The 18,112-nt window shown below is 35.3% G+C and overlaps 1 protein-coding gene across 2 annotated transcripts in view; it reads left to right on the forward strand.

The window, feature by feature from the left end:
- The window catches only part of DYNC2H1 (dynein cytoplasmic 2 heavy chain 1), a 306,843-nt gene that overhangs the window by 190,757 nt on the left and 97,974 nt on the right, over positions 1-18,112 (forward strand). For both annotated transcript variants that reach the window (XM_053562839.1, XM_053562840.1), the window contains 4 exons: positions 3,710-3,870; positions 5,914-6,039; positions 9,711-9,821; positions 14,325-14,480. In XM_053562839.1, coding sequence (XP_053418814.1) covers positions 3,710-3,870; positions 5,914-6,039; positions 9,711-9,821; positions 14,325-14,480 — 554 coding nt within the window. The remainder of the gene's footprint in view (positions 1-3,709; positions 3,871-5,913; positions 6,040-9,710; positions 9,822-14,324; positions 14,481-18,112) is intronic.

The following is an 18,112-nucleotide window of genomic DNA, read 5'->3' on the forward strand; positions in this document are numbered from 1 at the left end:
ATTAACTAGAAACAGTAAAGTAACATCTCTAATAACCTCATTCAGAAGCAATGAATGAAAAATAACAACAGATGCCACAGAGATACAAGAGATCATCTCTGAGTACTATAAGAAACTATGCGCAGAAATTTGACAATGTGGCGAAAATGGATCAACACCTAGAATCACACCCTCTCCCTAGATTTAAATCAAGAAGAAATTGAACTCAAATTAATCTACATAAAAAAGTCAACAATCCCTTATATCAATGGGCAAGAGAGATCAATAGAACCTTCTCTAATGAAGATAGACTTATGTCTAACAAACTTATGAAAAAATGCTCATCGTTCCAAATTATCAGAAAAATGCTAATCAAAACTACCCTAAGATATCCTAACCTCTGTGAGAATGGCCCCCATCACAAAATCCCAAAGCTGCAAATACTGGTGTGGATGTGGAGAGCACTTTTACACTGCTGGTGGGGTTGCAAACTAATACAGCCGTTTTGGAAAGAAGTATGGAGGGTATGCAAAAACTCAAGCTAGACCTCCTGTTTGATCCTGCAATCCCATTACTGGGCATCTACCCAGAAGAAAAAAAAAATCATTTTATCATAAGGACATTTGCACTAGACTGTTTATCTCAGCTTGATTTACAATTGCCAAACTGTGGAAACAACCTAAATTCCTACCAATCCAGGAATGGATTAACAAGCCATGGTATATGTATATCATATTGAATACTATTGAATAGTATTCATATTCAGTATGAATTCTATATGAATACTGAATTGAATATGAATACTATTCAGCCCCTAAAAAAGATAGAGACTTTACATCTTTTGTATTAACCTAGCTGGAGTTGAAACACGTTCTTAATAAAGCATAACAAGAATGGAGAAGCAGGAATCCAATGTACTCAATTCTGATAGAGGGCAATTGATGACCTACTACATGGAGGGGGGTGGGGGAAGGAGGGAGTGGGATGCGGGGTCACAGTGTGTGACATACATTTTGGAGGTGGGACACAATTATAGGAGGGACTTTACCTAAGTAATGCAATCAGTGTAACCTGAGGAAAAAAAAAATAAAGCGGCAGTCACATTTAAAAAGAAAAAACAGCTACCCTGAGATATCACCTAACCCCAGTGAGAATGGCCCACAACACAAAATCTCAAAGCTGCAGATGGTGGTGTGGATGTGGAGAGAAGGGAACAGTTTTACACTGCTGGTGGGACTGCAATACAACCTTTTTGGAAGGAAGTATCGAGAATCCTCAAAGAACTCAAATTACACCTCCCATTTGAACCTGCCATCCCATTATTAGGCATCTAGCCAGAAGGAAAATGATGCTTTTATCATAAGGACATTTACCTAATTTACAATCACCAAAATGTGGAAACAGCCTAAATGCCCATCAACCCAGGAATGGATTAATAAGCTGTGTTATATGTGTACCATGGAATACTATTCAGCCATTAAAAGAGATGGAGACTTCACATCTTTTGTATTAACCTGGATGGAGGTGGAACACATTCTTCTTCATAAAGCATCACAAGTATGGAGAAGCTAGAATTTGTTAAATTAACAAATGATGTGATAATCTTCATTTTTACTTTTTAAAGACAGTTTTTATATTGGCATATATGTTTTCTAAATAAAACACATTTTAGTTAGCATTTAGTTAGTTATTTTGTATGATGTTATTTTTTTTTACATATTTTTATCATACAGGGGATACAGAAGAATAAGGATAATAAATAGCTAGTACTCCATCATTCAGAGAATATTAGTATTTCAATGCATATTTATTCTTCTTATGAAGATTATAATGTGCATTTTCTGCAAATTATCTTTTACCTAAACATTTTTGTAACTTCAGTTTCATTGTATGGCTATTGGAAATTACTCAGTAAGATTCCTGTTGTTAGAAACTTTTAATTTCTTTCCTCTGGTTTTAATAATATTAGCAGCTGCAATGAAAGGCCTTGCATACGCTTCTGTGTCCATATCTTGAATTATTTATTAAATTATTAAAATTTTAGTTTTGAGTTAAGGTCATGCATATCTTTAAGACTCTTGATACATTTTATTAAATCATTCAATATATTTAATTGGTCTGTAATGTTTGTTGAGTTTATTAATAAATAAATGTATGTTTAAATGAATGAAAATATTTCTTACTACATTGTCACAAGTACATAAGTATTCTTTTCTATTAGCTCTCGAAACTGGGTAATTGTTAAAATTTAGTTAAAAATAAAATTTATAAAATATAAAGAAGCAATTTATCAATTTTAAATATCTGTTGGAGTACATTTCACCTGGTATTGGGACTGTTTCTGCCTTTGGAGATTTTTACTTGTCCTTGTGGGTTGCCTTTGTCAGGAACAGAGGAGGTCATCTCAGCCTGATACATAGAATGCCTTTTTTGACTCATCATGATGACATTGAGTTCCTATTTTAAAGTTTTTGCTATAAAATTCTTTAAGAATGCCTGTTTTTGAGGTGCAGTAGTCTATTCATTCCTACTTTTGAGGCTACTTTTGAAGCCCTTCTTATCTGTGCAAGTCATTCTGTACTTAATTTTGTTCTCCTAAAACTCCCTTTATTTTTAAAGTCGTGTGGTACACTCTTTTTTAGCTCAGTTCAAACTGGTATATTTTAAATTATTTATTGAAATGTACCTTTTTATGATAGCTTTTATTTGATACATTAGTAGTGGAAACATTCACATTTTAGCAAGTAAAATTTAAATGTCTGATAATAGCAAAATTACAATTTCTTAACTTAATAAGATGTTATAGTTTGTGAAGAGTTATGGAGTAGAAAATGTTCACATGAATAACGTTTGAGTACAGTTAGCAGTTTGGTGCCCTACGCCCAGATATTCAGCTTTTTGAGTATTGGCTTAATACTAATGAACATAGTGATACTCGTTTCTAAGGGTCATTGTGTGGCTTAAATAGCAGGTAAACAAACTACCTGGTATAATACTTAGTATAGTGTATGTGATGCATTAATGGAATTTATTGTAATTATCATATTTTATGTCCTTCTCCAAAGGACCTATGGATTGCTTTATTCCTGTTTTACAATTGAGGAAACTGAGGCACGGTGCATTTTAGTGATTACATAGGGCTATTCAGCTAACAAATGTAAACTGACAGCTATTTATTTCTGTCTCTAAACTGAGCTTTCTTTTCACTCTCTGTAGTACTTTTTCTGCCCTAATACATTGTAGTAAGAAGTAAAAACTTTTCAGACTATATCATGACAGTGAAATTCTTTACCCAGATTGTGAAAAATCTAATCCGCCATATGCATGGCACAGAATATGCACTCAGCTATCATGTAAATTAATGAATTGTATTAATGAGATAGGTAGAGGGGTGGCTGAGTTCAGTCTTCTCTTGTAGAAAGAGAATTTGTAAATCGAGAACACAGGGCTGGCTGTGTATTTTTTCAGCTGTTAAATATGGTAATCAGGGTATTACCTTTCAGCATTGTGGTGATTAGATGACATCATACATGGAAAGTATTTAGAAAAATGCCTGACACATTAACCACTGAATAAATGTTAGCTGTTAATACTATAAGAATGACTTTATATGAAAAAAACTTTAATATATATAGATAGATTAAAATTTGCCCAGGTATTCTCTATTATTTATTATGTAATTTTACTAGTTTTTAATGATGAATATATATTTTTTAAATGTATCTTTTAGGACTGAAAGAGTTGTCCCCACTTCCTCTAAATCTCAAACGTTTATATAAAGAGACACTAGAAATTGAACCCATCCTGATAATTATTTCTCCGGGTGCTGATCCTTCTCAGGAGCTTCAAGAACTTGCTAACGCAGAAAGAAGCGGAGAGTGTTATCACCAGGCAAGTACATATTGCACTGCTATTGCTATTCCTGCCACACTTTATCCCACTAGTGAAATGGACATTTGTTGTGTTATGCCAAATAATGCAATTAGGCAGCTAGCTAGACCTAAGCAGGGCAGATGACAGATGTGTTTAGGCTATTTTAGACTGGTCTAGGTCAGGCTGACATGGACTGTTATGGAAACGAGCCTGATTAAGACCCTACAGGTGGCTTGTTTTCAAGAGGGTTGTTTTCAAGACCTAGCAGGGGTGATTTTTTTTTTTTTTTTTGAAGAGACAGACTCTCACTTTATCACCCTCGGTAGAGTGCCACGGTGGCGTCACAGCTCACAGCAACCTCCAACTCCCTGGGCTTAGGCAATTCTCTTGCCTCAGCCTCCCGAGCACCTGGGACTACAGGCGCCTGCCACAATGCCCAGCTATTTTTTTGTTGCGGTTTTGCCACGGCTGAGTTTGAACCCACCATCCTTGGTATATGGGGCCAGCGCTGTACCCACTGAGCCACAGGCGCCGCCCCAGGAGTGATGTTTTGAGAACAGAGTTAATTAAGATCCTGGGAGACTTCCAAGAAGCAGCTGATACTACTCAAAATTGCATACAAAACCTAGAGACTGCTTTCTATGATTCCTGCAGTCACTAGGACCTGACTAGCTTGCTGTATAGTTGTTTATAAAATTTCTTCTTCTTGTTAAAACTTTACTTGCTCTTTCTAATTATTTTGGTGACTCCTTTGAGCCACTATACAGCTCTAACAATGCCCTCAAAGATACCCATCTCCTAATTTTCAGAACCTGTGGGTGTGTTATCTTACATGGCAAAAGGAACTTTGCAGATATATTTAAATTAATGATCTTGAGGTGAGAAAATTATTACAGGTTATCCAGATGGGCCCAATGTAATCACAAGAGTCCTTATAGGACAGAGACAGGTGAATTACAGTGAAGATAGGAAATATGATGATGAAAGCAAAGGCCAGAGAAGAAAGAAGATGAAAGCTGCTGTGCTGCTGGCTTTGAAGGTTTAAGAGGGAGCTGTTAGCGAACAAATGTAGGTGGCTTCCAGAAACTGGAAAAGGGAGGGGATGAATGCTCTCGCAGAGCCTCAAAGGAACACAGCCGTGTACAATTACCTTTATTTTCAAACCCAGACACCTTGATTTTAGACCGGTGAAACTAACAACCTCTTGAAATCTGATAAGGTAATAATTTGAGTTAAAGCACTAAATTTATAGTGATTTATTAGAGCAGCAAGCAATAGGAAAGTAATACATCTGCTCAAATTTTAAGAATAAATTTTAGAATTTTGCTTGGATAATTTTATAGTGAATCACAAGTAATCTTTACCTGCACTTTCTTTACCTGAAGTGAAAGAACTGCATAAGTATTTTAAGTAAAATTTATCTATATAACACCATACTTTTCACTGAGGAAAGGAGCTTTTCTTTGTTCAGATTGCCGCTTTTTTCAATCCAATCTGCATATAAGTTTGAAAATTACATTTATTAATTTACTCTTAATTTTTGATAAGTGAATAATTAAACCTTTTTACTGGGAGAATAATTAATAATCATTTATAAAACACTCATACTTCATAGCAACCAAAACTTGAAAAGTGAGAATTTTACCAGGGATAATAAATATAGAAAACAGTAAAATGGCAGAGCTGTTAGGCTCAGTTGTGCAGCTTTTGCATCGACTAACTCTAGAGAGTTTCATTCAGTCATAGCTACAATAGATTAGTATATTCATTAGCACAATATTCGGTTATCAGTGAGGTGTGTCAAGGAAGAGGAGCCATTTTCTACAGGTTGTACCTGTTAACAGTGACTTTGGCAGGAAGATTAAACTATTCAAATAAACTTTTGATTATTTAATATTCTTGGAAAAGAAGATTAATTCCTGGTATTAGTTTCTTCAAAATTTAATATTAAAGCCAGTTAGGGATGTTTAGGGATTATTATTATTGAATTTTTTATAATCTTATGTTACATGTTAGCAAATCTGTTTTTTAATTTTATTTTTTCTATTTTTGTTTTTGCAGGTTGCCATGGGTCAAGGTCAAGCTGACTTAGCAATTCAAATGCTAAAAGAATGTGCCCGCAATGGAGACTGGCTCTGTTTGAAGAACTTACATCTTGTGGTGTCTTGGCTACCAGTTCTGGAAAAGGTAGATTCAGATAAATGTAATATAAATATTATCTACTATATTCAGTTCATTAAATCAATACTGAAATATGTCACACATTATTTATGGTGTTTTTAAATTAATAATCAAGATACAATTTTAAATTAAGTATTTTCTTAAATGTACAGAGTTATGCAAAATAAATTGTTAATAAGAAATCTATAAAAATCTCTTTTTTAGGGGCATATAAGAGAAACCAAGAAATTTTTAACCAGAATTGACAGGAAAGTTCAGGGAATTTTTCCAAAAGGAAAACTAGGGAGATGCTTTTTAAAGGATTGTAGAAGACCTATTTATGTGATTATTTTCTTTATACTTGTTCTTTTTTTTGTTTGTTTTGTTTTGTTTTTTGAGACGGAGCCTCAAGCTGTAGCCCTGGGTAGAGTGCTGTGACATCACAGCTCATCACATCAACCTCCAACACCTGGACTCAAGTGATTCTCTTGCCTCAGCCTCCCAAGTAGCTGGGACTACAGGCACCCGCCACAACGCCTGGCCATTTTTTGGTTGTAGCTGTCATTGTTTGGCAGGCCCAGGCTGGATTCGAACCCGCCAGCTCTGGTGTATGCAGCTGGCGCCTTAGCCATTTGAGCTACAGGCTCCGAGCCTGTACTTGTTCTGTTGATCTGCAGGGGGAGAAAGGATGCAGAGGAGAATCAGAGGGAGCCTCAGAACTCAGAACTAGGTGCTGAGGAAGCTAGAAAGTAAACTGAAGCAAACATTTCATTTACCTCAAATAAATTTACTTTTGGAAGAAAGTAACCTTAAGACAGAATAAATCACTGGATAGGTTTAAATGCAAACCTGGATTTGAGACTGGTGCTCATTTAAGAAAAATAAACACAGTCTTGGGTACTTAGAGATGACTCTGAAGAGATGTTCCTTAAAGGCTGAATGAGATTTAGCTAAGTGTAGGCAAAAAAAGGATCAATTATGGTTCATTGCAGCAGCACAAGGATACAGACGCAGTGTTGGAGGTGTGGGTTCCTATTACAAGAAATGTGAAGATCCTTGCTACCCTGTGTCTTATTTTAAGGTGTGCTCCCAAAAATGTGCTAGGTCTTATTTTCAGGGGACATCTTATCTTTCCCATAAGTAGGTCTTATTTTCGGAGGATGTCTTATTTTCGGGGAAACAGGGTAGAATTAGAAGGGCTTTGTAGGGCAGCACAGGGAAATGGAGGTAGGTGACTCAGAAAGGGCTAGGTTTAGAATATACTGATAACTATGCAAAAGATATTGGAGTTTTTGTCCTAGAATTTAGAGAGCCAAAAGAAGCTCTTAGCTTGAGACTCAGTAATTAATTAATTAGTCTGGCAGAAGTAGTATGTAGAGGATGGATTAGATTGAGGGAAATGCAAGCCTAGTTGTGAGGTGCTGAAATTTTTATAGTCCTGATAAATTTGTGCAGTCCTATACAGTGGAACCAAACAAAATATAGAGTATATTGATGGAGGTCCTAGCCTAATTATGAGATGTTGAAAATTTGTGTAGCCTTAATAAATTGGCAACTACAGGACCTTAACAAATAAATCAATACTTTATACGAGTTAATGAGCAAATGAATGAATTGCTAGACAATAATGATTCATTACTTATAATCAAGAAAAGACATATCAATAGAGGTTGGAATTGAAATATATATGAATATTTACATAATTCTATTACAGTTTTCCGTAAAAATCAGTAATGTGGGGCTGGTGGCTTATGCCTATAATCCAACACTTTGGGGGGTGTAAGAGGGAGGATCACCTGAGGCTCAAGACCAGCCTGAGCAAGAGCAAGACCCTATCTCTACAAAAAGTATACAAATCAGCTGGGCATGGTGGCACATACCTGTAGTCCTACCTACTTAGGAGGCTGAGGTAGGAGGATTGCTTGAGCCCAGGAGTTTGAGGTTGCCGTGAGCTATGATGATGCCACTGTACTCTACCCAGTGTGACAGAGCAAGACTCTACCTTTAAAAAAAAAAAAATCAGGGTGGCGCCTGTGGCTCAAGGAGTAGGGCACCGGCCCCATATGCCAGAGGTGGTGGGTTCAAACCCAGCCCTGGCCAAAAAAAAAAAAAAATCAGAATTGTGTAAAAATATCAAATTCATGTCTGATGAATCTTATGTTTTAAAATATATTAAGAAGACCAGTGAGTATGTGAATCCTGCTTTCTGTTCTAAACAGTTGATAGATAGCTATTAATCTATATGGAACATAAGTATAGTTATTACCTTGAAAACATACCTAAGTAGAACTTTTTGAGACATATAGAGTAAATTATAACACAGAAGTTTAAAAACAATTGCTAATTTGCTTTTCTATTGTATAGTTCAGAAGAGTTGTTTGAATTATAAATTTTTTCTTCTTAAATGTACACAGTTGTGCAAAATAAATTGTTAATAGGAAGTCTGTAAAAATCTCCTTTTTAGAGGCATAAAAGAGAATCCAAGAAATTTTTAACCAGAATTGACAGAAAAGTTCAGTTTTCAACTATATCACAAATGTACTGTCTTTTACCTTTTAGATTTTTTTTATGTGCTAACCCAAAGAAAAACTTTATATAAACTTCACAGTCTGAAATTCTGAAGTGTAAATCCATTTCATCATTTATATTTTAAGCAAGACCAATATTTTTATGGCCCTTTTTTTTTTTTTGTTATTTTTTAGTTATCTTAACTTTACATTTCACATGACGTTAAATGAATATGCCAGACATAGTTTATATTAAAATAATGTTTAGGTTTTTCTTTAAAGCTATTAAAATTTCTTTTGTCATTCATTCAATTTCAAGATGCTTATGAAGTACTAATAAAACCTAAGAATGGTGCTAAATGCCAGCTAAACACAAAATTTATACCTGCTCCCTTGGAACTCAGTTTAGAAGAGACAGCCACATTAATAAATAACTATATTGTGGTATGTTGGATACTAGAGAAGAGAATTTACAAAATGACATAGGTGATTATCTGCTTGGGATTGTGGTAGTGAAGAGTTGTAGAAGATATAACCCTAACATGTGATAGTCAAAGTCTATTTTGACAGATGAATAAGAATTTGTCAGGTTGCAAAGAGAATAATAGGCAGAAGAATATGATGAATAAAGAGAGGCCTACAAATCTGAATAAACGACTAAAGTATAAATTCTGAGGGGCATGGGTGTGGGTACATGAATATATGTGGTGAAGTTTTGAACTTATAGGCTATAGATTCTACTAAAAATTGTCAACAAGGTTATCAACCTCATTATGTAACTCTGTTGAACCATGAATTGAAGCAATGAGAATATCAAAGTTTAAAGATGGCTGGTAGTTTTAATTATAGAAGTACTTATTTATACTTACTATGTAGCAGGTATTGCTTTAGTATTTTACACACTCCAATAGAGTAGCTTTTCTTATTCTTGCTTAGAGATGGTATATGTCAAAGAGCCCAAGGTCACAAATTAGAGGAAAAGTTTGGATTTCAATCCAGTTAACCTGGCTCCAGGTCCAAGTTCTTATCGTTATGTTAAGCAAGTAATAGAAAAGATAAGCACTTGGAGGGAATGTGATCAGAACATTATCAGAGTGTCATGGAATAGTTTAGTAAGAAAAAGTAAGTGATTGATAAAAGGGAAATTGGTATGTGTATTTAAGTAGATTTGTATTGTTTTTTGTAAACAAGGAATTGAATACTCTTCAACCTAAAGATACCTTTCGTCTTTGGCTCACTGCAGAAGTTCATCCCAATTTTACTCCTATTTTACTGCAGTCAAGTTTGAAGATAACATATGAGGTAAGAAGATTTAAATTTGGATCACTAGTTGTATGAGAGCAATAATCTATATATGCCTCCTTAAGCTTTGTAAATAACTATCTGTTATACAAAACACATAGCTCCCTTTTACATTTAGATGTGGTGTAATACACATAAACAGTAGTATAAGGTGATAGAAAAATTCATTTAAATCTTTTCCAATTTTATTTCAATATCATTTTTTGTTTTTATTGTAGTAAATAACACCTAACAAAAAATTTACTGTCTGAACCATTTTTCGATGTACAATGTAATAGTGTTAACTCGAAGTACCTTGTTGTCAATACCGTGTTTCCCCAAAAATAAAACATCCTCCGAAAATAAGACCTACTTACAGGTTTCCTTCTGGGTGAAATATAAGGCTTCCCCCCGAAAATAAGGCCCCCCCAGGCTCTGTCTCGGAATGAAAATTAACTTACCGTAAACTGGTTGCTAGGGCCGCCCCGACTGGCGTCTAGCAACCAGTGACTTTAGGCGGAGTCCTGACGTCACTGCCGTGCAGAGTCGGAGGTCCGAGTGAGCGGTGAGCACGGGGCAGGAGAGAGGAGGAGACTTTCGCAGATGCGTGTAGAAGAACAGGAGGATCAGAGCGGATGGGTCGCGGCAAACAATAAATGTGTACCGTATTCTTCTTCATGGAAAAATAAGACATCCCCTGAAAAGAAGACCTAGCGCATCTTTGGGAGCAAAAATTAATATACCACACTGTCTTATTTTCGGGGAAACAGGGTAGTATCGCTGTAACTTTTTTCTCCTGCAAAACGGAAACTCTGCATCCATTCAGGAGCAACTATCCATTGTCGCCTCTCTCCAGCCCCTGGCAACCACCATTCTACTTCCTGTTTCTAAGGGTTTGACTTCTCTAGATACCTCCTTCAGTAGAGTGATACAGTATTTATGTAACTGGCTTATTTCATTTAGCATATTATCCTTAAATTTCATCATTTTGACAGGATTTCCTTAAGACTGAATATTATTTAATTGTATATATATACCTTATTTTCTTCTTTTTTGTTTTTTATTTCAGATTAATATGACAGTACATCTTATTTGCATTTAAGTTAAAGACCTAAGTCCCACTTGTAATTGAGTTCTGCATCCAGAAAGTGAGCCAGATACACGATAGGTGGGAACTCATTGTCTTTATCTATTCCTACATCACTAGTCACTTAGGTCTTCTACTTTTTAGCTAGTGTGAATAATGCAGTGAAGCTGGTGAGCACATATCTCTTCAAGATCTTGTTTTTGATTATTTTTATACATATTTATAAATGGGATTGCTGTATTGTATGGCAATTCTAATTTTAAGTTTTTGAGGAAGTCCACACTGTTTTCCATAGTTTCCACTTTATATTCCCACTAACACTGCACAGTTTCTCCACATCCTCACCAGTAATTTTCTGTGTGTTGGGAGTGTTTCTAGTAGCAGTCATCTTAGCTGATGGATGTGGGGTGATGTTTCATTGTGGTTTTCATTTGCATTTTCCTGATGATTAGTAATTTGAGCATCCTTTTATTTACGTATTGGACATCCTTTTATTTACGTATATCTTCTTTGGAGAAATGTCTATTCAAATCCTTCGCCCATTTCTGATTGGAATCTTTCCTTTTTTATTGTTGAATTGTAGGATTTCTTTATATCTGGATACTAACACTTTATCACATATTTGGTTTACAAATATGTTCTTCCATTCTGTAGATGGCTTTTTCTTTGAGTTGATTATTTTCTTTTCTGAATTAAGGGCAGCGCCTTTGGCTCAAAAAAGGCTTGAAGTTTCGTGTCCCATTTGTTTGCTCTTTTGTTGCTGGTGTTTTTGGTCTTATATATAAGAAGTCATAACTAAATCCAATGCTATAAAGCTTTGCTTCTAGGAATCTATAGTTTCAAGTCTTACATTTAGGTCTTTAATATATTTTGAGTTAATTTTGTACATTTTCACAAACCAGCCTGAAGACAAATGGGCCAGAGGGAAATTGTGGGGAATGAGCAAACAAAACACACAAGAGACAAAGATGAGATGGGAAGGACTGGGGCAGCTAAGACTGCAGCCAGCCCTGAGCTTTATTATATAGGGACCTAAACAAGGTTACTAAATGATGCCAATATTGGCACACAGGGTAAAGATGAACTTTAGGGAGGAAAAGCTGAGTGCTTTCCTGCAAAAGATAAAAGAGAAAGTATGCAGGGGCTACATGACTTTTGGCAGAGGAGAACAGAATGTTGTTGTTTAAGGAGGAGAAGCAGCTGTGGGTCGTTCCCTGACTGTCTCCCAGGCTGCGGGGGCCTTGCTGCCTCACAGCCAGTGCTCCACAGTATATGAAGGAAAGTAAAGGTCTTAACTTTATTTTTGTGTGTATGGATATTCAGTTTTCATATCATTTGTTTTTGACATAGCTTGATAAATTAGATTCTCAGCCCTTCCTTCCTTCTTTCCTTTCATCCTTTCACTCATCCTTACATCCTTCTAACATGTAATTCTAGGTAGATTGAACCAAAACCTAATATATCTAAAATTGAATGTGTTTTAATGACTTTTCAAAGTCATTAAAAAAACAAACTAAATTAAGGGCGGCGCCTGTGGCTCAAAGGAGTAGGGTGCAGGCCCCATATGCTGGAGGTGGCAGTTTCAAACCCAGCCCTGGCCAAAAACTGCAAAAAAAAAAAAAAAGCTGAATTAAAACTTTTAAACACTGAGAAAAGAGGTTCTGCTTGCATTTTTCCTCAGTTTTTAGAAACTTTTCTGTTTCATATAATCTTTTTTCTGAAGGAAACTGTCATCTTAGTGTTTGTAACTACCTGTTACTTTAGATGAATACTTCTACTCTTATTTTTCATCTGAAGGTGTTATTTCATTTATGGTAAAAAAAGGATAAGGATAAGGAAAGCATATTGGAAATAAGTTAATTAAGTAAATATCATTATAAGGTCTAGTAAGAAAGAACCTCTTCAGAAACATTTCCTGTTGCTCAGATATACACTTCCACTAGTCTGTAGTCTAAAGCTGTATTGTATGAGCCGTGATGGCAGAGTCTACTTTTTTGTTTGCTTTCTCTAACTTATATAGTCCCTGGCCTGTAAGAGGAATTCAGTAAATATTTCAATAATAAAGAATTAATATACTAGGGAATTGTTCTTTGAATGTCTTGTTTTAATGTGGAATCTTTTCCAGGATTATCTTTAGGAGGTAATTTTATTATACGTCTACGGAAATTTTCAATTTGGTTTGAATTATTAATAAATTATTTTCTGTTCCTTGAATAAAAGTAAATAATTTTAACTCTCAGGAAATAGTAGAGTTTATTCAGTTTAGTGAAAAGTTTAAAATAATTACTATGCATGTTTGTGTGTTTATGTACACACACATATCATTTTTTTAATTGTTAAATCCATTTTATTATTTTTTCTTTTCTTTTCTTTTGATTAGTTGTCAGAATTATTTTAAAATTTTTTTCCAAATAACAGGTGCCATACTTATGAATTTACTTTTTACTCATTCTTTTCTAATTTGGCCTAGTCTATGATAATTTTTTGTAAATATTTCATCAACATAAAAAGATTTCATTTTAAAAGTATAAATTTGATACTTAGTACTTCAACTGTATATTTTATTTTTATTTTTAAGAAACAGTATTTTTATTTAAGAAATAACAAATGAAAAGAATTGCAGAGATAATGCATAATTTTTTTAGCAGGCATTCCAAAAGTATTGACTTGAATTATATTTTTTTATTTTCTGTTAGAAACCATTTTGGTAGAAAGATTTAACTTCTAAAACAGTTAATTAAAATAACTTGAACAGACAAACCCACATCGTATCTGTAGTTTTTACATTGGAATTCTTTTTGAGGGTGCTAATCTTGCTATTTTTTCAGTAACTTGACGATTTTATCATTTAAAAATCTGTTATAAACCTATGTGGTACATGTGGATGAGTGTGTTTTTGATTGGCTGGGTACTAGTCCAGTATACAATTTCAGTTCCTGTGTTTGTATTTGAGTTTACAATGTTTCTATTGCAATGTTTGCTATTACCCAGTTTTAACTTTGGATTAATGTGTAAAGAAGATTAAATGATATTATATGGTATGTTGATGTCCTCAAGGAAATTTAAATAGCAGCTAGTAAGGGAAAATCAGCATGCTATATTTAAACACCTGTCCTATAAAAAATCTATATTGTCATTAGTTTCACTTAAAAAAACCCTCAATGATCATATAAAGCGTATTTGGTTATTTTGAATATTATTAGTTATACAGATTTTTTTAATTTCAAAAATTATTTTGTGTTTGTGGTTGAGATGAACTGTTTATAAGGAGTTTAGTTTTACCTTTGCACATTTTGAAGTGACATAATAAAGTAAGTCAAACTTAGGAAGTTGTGAAAAATTTTCTTCATTGAAGTATGTTCTCAAATACATTAAATACTGATTTATTTTATTTGGAAGATTTTAGCAATGAAAAATCTGCTGATTTTTGTCCTTAGGCACCACCAGGCTTGAAGAAGAACTTAATGCGTACTTACGAGTCCTGGACTCCCGAGCAAGTTAACAGAAAAGATGACGTACACCGAGCCCATGCTCTCTTCAGTTTTGCATGGTTTCATGCTGCATGTCAAGAGAGAAGAAATTATATTCCACAAGTAAGTAAAAACAGGTCTTGGATGTATTTTAAGCTTTACTTTCTTAATTTTAGAAGATTTTTGCAATTTAATATAAAAAGCTAGGATTACATCATGATTTGACTCATGACTCATAAATTTGTATCTCTAGTCTGATCTTTTCTGGCTAATCCTCTAGAAATATAATAAAGTTAACCTACTTATATTTCATTAAATAAAAATATTAAGAACAATTCATGATCCTTCATAAGCCCTCAGGGAGTGTTAGGTATTACTATGACTTGTAATAGAAGCCTCAAACTTCAAAACCTGAATTTCCATACCCATTTTTCTTTTAGTGTATCCTTTTCAGAAAAGTGCATCAATATCCCTCTTCTTCCTCAGGTGAAAAACCCAGGAGTTGTTGTTGATGTGTTTTGTTTCTTAGCTTTCCTATGCAATCCATTATCAAGTTTTGCTGATTCTACTCCCAAAACATAATTGAAATCTGTGTGCTTTTCTCCACTGTTTTTTCTAAGCCCCTCCCCCTCTCCCGGGTACTCACTTTCCGAGTTAGCCTTCTAACTGCTCTTCCTGCTTTGTACAGTCAGCACCCAGGGTGATCTTTTTAATAGAAGACTTTGATTATTTCATTACTTTGTTTAAAATCCATCAAATGGCTTTCTATTGTAATTGGGGGAAAAAATATGCAAGTTTCTTGCCAGAGTTCAGAAGAAAAGACCTGCCTATCACTTCAGCCTCCTCTCGGCCCTTTGTCTCACTTCAGCAATGCTGGGCTTCTTCGGGGTCTTGAATCCACCACGCTTTTTTCACCATAGGCTTTAGCTGTTATGTGAGCACAACCATAAATTGCATTTGCCTTTGCCTTGCAGTCATGTCTAGTATTGATAGTGATGGTCAGGTTTTTTTGTCAAATGCCTATCTCAACCATAAACTGCATCACTCTTCCGTCTTTACATTTTTCCTGTCCTCTTTTTTCAAATTTTCCTATATCTGTTAAGGAAATTATCTCTGATTCAGACTGCCTTCCCTCCTCACCCTACTCCCTTTTACCATCTAGTCCATTTACATGTTCAAGTAAGAGCGTAAGTCTCAGAGTTGAGTTAGACCGACTTGTGTTTGAGTCCCTACTCTAGAATTTCCTGTGTGACCTGCTTTAACTCCAATCAAACACCAATGTCCTCAGTTGTAGAATGGGAATAATATCATGTTTATCTTTACTGTGGAGATAAAAATGAAATAGTGTTTATAAGTTCTTAACATGGTGACTGGCGTGTAGCCTCTCAATAAATATTTGCCAAATAATTGAAATAGTAAACAATAATAGGATTGTATTGTTCCATATAATTAGCATACTACCCTTGTGGGAAGGGCACACATTATTTTCATTTTGCCCTGAGAAAAATTTGGCCAGATGCAATAGCTCAAGCCTATAATTTTAACACTCTGGGAGGCCAAGGTGGGTGGACTACTTCAGCTCAGGAGTTGGAGACCAACCTGAGCAAAAATGAGACCTTGTCTCTACTAAAAATAAAAAACTAGCCAGGAGTAGTGATGCACGCCTATAGTCCCAGCTACTTGGGAGGCTGAAGCAAGAAGGTTGATCAAACCCAAGAGATTGGGGTTTCTGTGAGCTGTGATACCATGACATTCTATCCAGGATGACACAGTAAGGCTCTGTCTCAAACAAAAAAAAAAGGAAAATTTATTTTGTTGATGATAATTAAACTTGCTCAAAGAATCACACCAGAAAAGCTATAGAGCTCCAAAAAGGCTAGGCCCATCTTCCTCTAAAATCTTTGCTTCTAACTGCTCTGACATCTGTCCTTAGCCTAATATATCAGGTAATCCTGATTGTTTGAAGAAGAATACTGATAGTGATGGACCTTTATTGAGAAAAGTTATATTTTATTTTTTTATTGTTAAATCATACCTGTGTACAGTAGTGCAATCAAGGTGTACAATGTGCTGGTTTCATTTTCAATCTGAAATATTCTCATCAAACTGTTCAACGTAGCCTTCGTGGCATTTCCTTAGTTATTGTATGTAGACATTTGTATTCTGCCTTTAGTAAATTTTGCCTGTACCCATTCTAAGATGCACCGTAGATGTGGCCCCACCCGTTACCCTCCCTCCACCCCAACCTCCCCGCTCCCTTCCCTTTCCTTGGCCCTTTCCTCATAGTCTTGTGCTGTAGTTGGGTTATACCCTTCATGTGAAAGCTATGATTTAGCTTCATAGTAGGGCTGAGTACATTGGATACTTTTTCTTCCATTCCTGAGATACTTTGCTAAGAAGAATATATTCCAGCTCCATCCATGTAAGCATGAAAGAGGTAAAGTCTCCATCTTTCTTTAAGGCTGCATAATATTCCATGGTATACATGTACCACAATTTGCTAGTCCATTTGTGGGTCGATGGACACTTGGGCTTCTTCCATGACTTAGCAATTATGAATTGGGCTGCAATAAACATTCTGGTACAGATGTCTTTGTTATACTGTGATTTTTGGTCTTCCGGGTATAAACCTAGTAAAGGAATTATAGGATTGAATGGCAGGTCTATTTTTAGGTCTCTATTCTCCAAACATCCTTCCAGAAGGAACGTATTAGTGTGCATTCCCACCAGCAGTGTTGAGGTGTGCCTTTTCTCCACATCCATGCCAATATCTCTGGTTTGGGGATTTTGTTATGTGGGCTACTGTTAACTGGGGTTAGGTGATATCTCAAAGTAGTTTTGATTTGCATTTCTCTGATGATTAAGGATGATGAGGGTTTTTTCATGTGTTTGTAGATCGTGAGTCTGTCTTCTTTAGAGAAGTTTCTCTTCAAGTCCCATGCCCACCCTGAGATGGGGTCACATGTTCTTTTCTTGCTAATACATTTGAGTTCTCTGTGGACCCTGGTTATTAGAACTTTCTTGGAGGTATAACCTGCGAATATTTTATCCCATTCTGAGGGTTGTCTGCTTGCTTTACTTACTATGTTCTTGGCTGTGCAGAAGCTTTTTAGTTTGATCAGGTCCCAGTAGTGTATTTTTGATACTGCTTCAATTGCCTGGGGAGTCCTCCTCATAAAATATTCACCCAGTCCGATTCCTTCAAGAGTTTTCCCTACCCTTTCTTCAAGTATTTTTATAGTTTCATATCTTAAGTTTAAATCTTTTATCCAGTGAGAGTCTATCTTAGTTAATGATGAAAAGTATGGGTCCAGTTTCAGTCTTCTACAGGTTGCCAGCCAGTTCACCCAGCACCATTTGTAAAATAGGGAATCTTTTCCCCATTGAATGTTTTTAATTGGCTTGCAAAACATCAAATAACGGTAGGGAGCTGGATTCATCTCTTGGTTCTCTATCCTGTTCCAGACATCTACTTCTCTGTTTTTGCACCAATACCGTGCTGTTTTGATCACTATCGATTTATCATACAGTCTCAGGTCTGGTAGCATGATTCCTCCTGCTGTGTTTTTATTGCTGAGTAATGTTTTGGCTATTCAAGGTTTTTTTCTGATTCCATATAAAATGAAGTATTATTTTTTCAAGATCTTTAAAATATGACAATGGAGCTTTAGTAAGAATTGCATTAAAATTATATATTGCTTTGGGTAGTCTAGACATTTTACCAATGTTGATTCTTCCCAGCCATGAGCATGGTA

Source organism: Nycticebus coucang, chromosome 14, assembly GCF_027406575.1.
Source record: "Nycticebus coucang isolate mNycCou1 chromosome 14, mNycCou1.pri, whole genome shotgun sequence".
Taxonomy (NCBI): Eukaryota; Metazoa; Chordata; class Mammalia; order Primates; family Lorisidae; genus Nycticebus; species Nycticebus coucang.